This window comes from Gossypium arboreum, chromosome 9 (genome assembly GCF_025698485.1).
Source record: "Gossypium arboreum isolate Shixiya-1 chromosome 9, ASM2569848v2, whole genome shotgun sequence".
Taxonomy (NCBI): Eukaryota; Viridiplantae; Streptophyta; class Magnoliopsida; order Malvales; family Malvaceae; genus Gossypium; species Gossypium arboreum.
In genome coordinates, this window is record NC_069078.1 from 73992420 (window position 1) to 73997230 (window position 4811).

The following is a 4811-nucleotide window of genomic DNA, read 5'->3' on the forward strand; positions in this document are numbered from 1 at the left end:
TAAGGATCAAATTAATAACATTTGTAAATGTGAAGGATTAAATTATTGAATTATTTAGAAGTTGGATCAAATTGATAGAATGTGCAAGTACTAAGGACTAAATGTGTTATTATGTTAGAAAAAGGCTTTCATTATCAATTTAATAGCGGTTGGCCAAAACAGGAACAAACTTAAACGATAAAGCCTAAATTGAAAATTTTTAAAGTTTGTTGACCAAAACCAGAATGTTACCTTAGTTTGGTGACCATTTGTATAGTTTACCCTCAACAAAATTTACATTTTATAAATTTTTACAAATTTTAATTTTTAACAATTTTTAAAATTTTTAAATAAAATTTAAAATTTATTAACTAATTTTAAAATGTTTTTATTTTTCAATTTTATAATAATTTTTAATGATTATTTATCGATCAACTGCCAATCAACATGAGTCAACACTGGTTAATGACAATCAACTTGATCAACGTGCTATGTCATTGATGAACCTGCCATGTCACGGTCAATGTGTCATGTCATTGGTCAACCTATCATGTCATTAATCACATGACACATTTTGGGTGACCAAATTTTTATTAACGGGGTTAGCTTTTAAGTATCAAAATGGGCAATGATGCAAAGTTTATGTACCAAAATGAGAAAAAAATTTAGGTACTAAAATGAGAAAACGAAAATAATTTAGGAGCTAAATTGTGAATTAATTATACCAATAAAAGTTGACGTGTTTGTTTTCTATTTTGTAACAATTTTTTGCTATAACCTCTTGGGTTGGGAATATCTATAGTAGAAATCTACAATATAATCACTAGCAACCATGAAATTATGTGAGAATTCACCTATTATAGAACTGAGTTTTACAATGGCACCATTAAATTACAAAAGCATATACTACGTATGAGAATGAATTCAAAACCAAACGATTCTTTCGTGCAGGTTGTTGGCTTCCTAGCCACCATGGCCAATATTGGCTTTCTTCAATCTTTTATAATTTGTATGAAACAAAGCTCACTCGGTAATTAAAGGCAGTAGTAGGTGGAGATGATTTTATCTTACATTGAGGATCATCCGTAGCACACTTTTCATCTTGGGCCTTGATTCTGGAGTAACACTGACACAAGCAAGTGCAACTTTCAAGACAGCAAGCATCTGGTTTCTTACCACCAGTGATGTTCTACTGATACTAAAATCAAGGATGTGATCCAGCTTATTTGGCCGCACTGAGTTGCTTAATACCCACTTGGCTAACTCAGTTCCCTCACTAACTGCTGCTTTTCCTGTCAGCAATTCCAGCAATACAACTCCAAAGCTATAAACATTTCCAGCCATTGTTACCCTCATTGTATAAGCATACTCTGTGCACCACCATTAAAACAAAACAGGCTTAGGACAAAAACTCAAAACAGTTCATATTCAAAGGAGATTGTAAAATAAGGATGCATGTCTGCCAGATTTGTTACCTGGAGGAATATAACCTACAGAACCAGCAACTGTGGAAAGGCTTCCGTTGCTCTTGGAAGGGTCAATTACTTTACAAAGCTCAATGTCCCCAACCTGTGGCTCCTTCAATGACTTGAGCACGATGCTTCTGCTTGAAAGGTCTATGAGGAGAATCGGACTTGATGTGCATCCATGCAAAAATGCAAGCCCTTGAGCTACTCCAACTGCTATACTGTAACGGCTAGCCCAATCCAAAGAAGATTTCAAGCTCCCATGAAGAATATCATAGAGGGTACCCTTTGGGGCAAATTCATAGAATAGATATGCACTGTCAACTGTCAATACATAGGCCAGTGGAATCATGATATTTGAATTGCTAAGCTTCCCCAAAGCCTCTATCTCTTGCTCAAATTTATCACGGCTCCCTAGTTGGAATATCTTGTCACTCCAGTTAAGCTTCTTAACGTAATAGCTTGCTCCTGAAGGCATCATAGCTTTGTAATAGGTCGAAAACCTGGTTTTCAGCACAATGTTTGCAGGGTTTGCCACAGCTTCCATGGCTTTGGTGAAGTCAATATTAGATCTATGGACCCCGTTTGCTGTCAACATGTTGCCTTGAATCACCCGAGGAGGAGAAAGAACTTCCAATGACTGTAATTGCTCCTCATTAACCTTGCTTAAGCGTTTTGAGATCAATAGAAAAACAATTGCAACTACCACTACAGCAAGAACAGCAGCTGCAAATGTGATGACAATTGTCACACCAACTGGTTTTCTTTTTTTACTCAACACTGGAGGACTATCTTTTGGACGATGAAGTTGCGGATTTCCATTTATATCGACCGAAACATGTGGTTTGAATTGAGGAAGATCACCAAAAAGCTGATTATTGGAAAGTACTAGCTGTGACAAGGAAGACAACCTGACCAGGAAATCAGGAACTGTACCTGAGAACCTGTTGTTAGAGAGATCCAAAACTTCCAAATCATTCAGTCCGGAAAGAGTCTTTGGAATAGGTCCATCAAAATTATTGAAGCTGAGATTCAAAGAAATCTGCAACTTTTGTGGCATATCAGGAATCCTACCATGCAATTTATTTTCTCCCAGCTGGAGTTCCAACAGAAATTTCAAGTTCCCGATGGCATCAGGTATTAAACCAGTGAGACCATTGTTTTGCAAGTTTAGGCTAATAAGCTTTCCACAGTTGGAAATTGAAGGTGGTATGATTCCATTTAGTGAATTCCAGCTGATATTGAGCACGGATAACATATTCAGCCTTCCAATCTGATTTGGAATTTCACCACTAAGCTTGTTGAGTTGAAGTTTCAGAACCTCAAGTTGGGTAAGATTTAGCAATTCATCAGGCAAAGTCCCATTCAGCTTATTCTGAGCCAAGTTCAACAATGCCAGCTTTCGATTAGAACCAATTTGAGGAGGTATGGTTCCAGTAAAGCTATTGTTATCCAACTCTAAATACGTCAAGCTGGACAAAGATACAAAGCTCGTAGAAGGAATTGGGCCGCTGAGATAATTGCTACCCAACCTTAACCTGACCAGACTGGAAGAAATGGTTACAGGAATTGGTCCAGTCAACATATTATAAGATAAATCCACAGTCTGCAAGTTTGATCCCAACAGCAACTGCGGTAGAATTCTCCCAGTTATTTTATTATAACTAAGATCTAAAATCTTGAGAGACATTGAGGGATTAGTACTAGGAAGATCAACAAAGTTGTTTTGATTGGCAGAGAAGCGCTGCAATGTTGTAATACCTAAAAGGCCTGCAGGGATTGCCCCATGCAACTGGTTGGAAGATAGAATAAGGGTTTCCAACTTGGTAAGGTTCACAAAAGATTCAGGAATAATTCCATTAAGATGATTCCCACTGAGATCAATCTTTATCAAATTCCCATGCTCCCCAATTTCACTAGCTATTTCACCCGTGAACCTATTCATAGAAAGCTCAAGTTGTTCCAGGACCCTGGATTTTCCAAGGCGGCTTGGAACTGAACCAGTGAAATGATTGAAACTAAGGTTCAAGCTTTTCAGTGCACTCAAACCATTCAACTGTGAATCGATACTTCCATTCAAAGAATTGAAAGATAAATCCAAGGATTCCAATCCAACAAACTTTTGAAAGGTAGGCAAAGAACCAACCAACATGTTCTTGCTAAAGTTCAAGCTCTTTAACCCATCAATCTCTCCACAACTGTTGAAAAACTCAACTGGGATTGAGTTGAACAAGTTGCTGGAAAAGTCGAGCGACTGCAAAGAATTAATCTGGCAAAGCAAGGGTAAGAAGCTAGAGTTTGAGAGACCAAACCCCGACAATGAAAGAGAAAGTATGGAGTCGTTGTGGGGAGCGTTGCATGTAACCCCTTCCCAAAGGCAGGGGTTCTGCTCCTTCTCAACATTCCAGGATGAATTTGCAAGCTGGTGAGAAAAGGTGATCATCGTGTTGCTCTGCTTTGAAGCAAGCTGACCGGAGACCCAAGGAAATATACAGAAGAGGAAAAAGAAGGATATGCCGTAAATGGAGCTCTTCATTTTAGCTCAATGGGAGATTATATTTCAGCTTTGTTTTTGGTATAAGTTCAGAAAAGGGTCTGGTTTGAGTTAGGGAGGGGAGGAGAAAAGAGAAAGAGAAAAAGAAAAAGATGGGATTTGAGAAATTCCAAGAGGAAATTCATGGGAAAGAAAGATGAGGGGTGGGCGTGTTGGGAGTGGAGTTGACCGACTGACTAAAAACGCCACAGATAGACTGAGACAGAGACTGATGACAGCAATGGCCTTTTTCTTGGAAGAGATTGGGTTTCAGATTGTTCATGACTTTCATTCTTACAGGTTCATACTCGCGTACTTTCCATCACCTTATTATTATCATTATTAGCAACGTAATGAGAAAACAATCCATAAAAAGGGAAAGAATTAAAACAAAGACCCAACTGAATTCAAAGTCTTCGTTTGAGTGGAAGGAAAACTGGAGAGCCCACTTTTGAATGCTACTGTCTGCATTTAGAAAACGCGTTTCAACGACTTTTTTATTACCTTATGGACCACGTCCTTGGAACGTAAGAACTGGGATTAACATTTTTCTTTTAATTCCACGTCACTTAACTATTTAATTTTATCTTTTTAGTTTATGGTAATTATTACAATTAACATAATAATAACATTAACTCTTAACATTTATACATTATATCAATTTAGTCTTGATTCTAAAAATTCAATTTTAATATTTACACATTATGTAATTTGATTTTTTTGTGTGGTTTGCTTCTCTTTATAACTCTTTCACCTAAAGAGGTAAAAGAAAAAAAATTATCAACTATATTTGATTAAAATATACAAAATATGGAAACAACAAAAAATTTAAG

At 37.0% G+C, this 4811-nt stretch overlaps 1 protein-coding gene across 1 annotated transcript; it reads right to left on the minus strand.

Annotated features, from left to right (window-relative positions):
- Window positions 1-674: 674 nt before the first annotated feature.
- On the minus strand, window positions 675-4445 carry LOC108457308 (leucine-rich repeat receptor-like tyrosine-protein kinase PXC3). Its single transcript, XM_017756295.2, has 2 exons — window positions 1455-4445; window positions 675-1349 (listed from the first exon to the last, which is right to left on the minus strand). Exons 1-2 carry the CDS (start codon window positions 3979-3981, stop codon window positions 1042-1044), a joined length of 2835 nt encoding a protein of 944 aa, XP_017611784.1. The 5' UTR covers window positions 3982-4445; the 3' UTR covers window positions 675-1041.
- Between the last annotated feature and the right edge of the window lie 366 nt (window positions 4446-4811).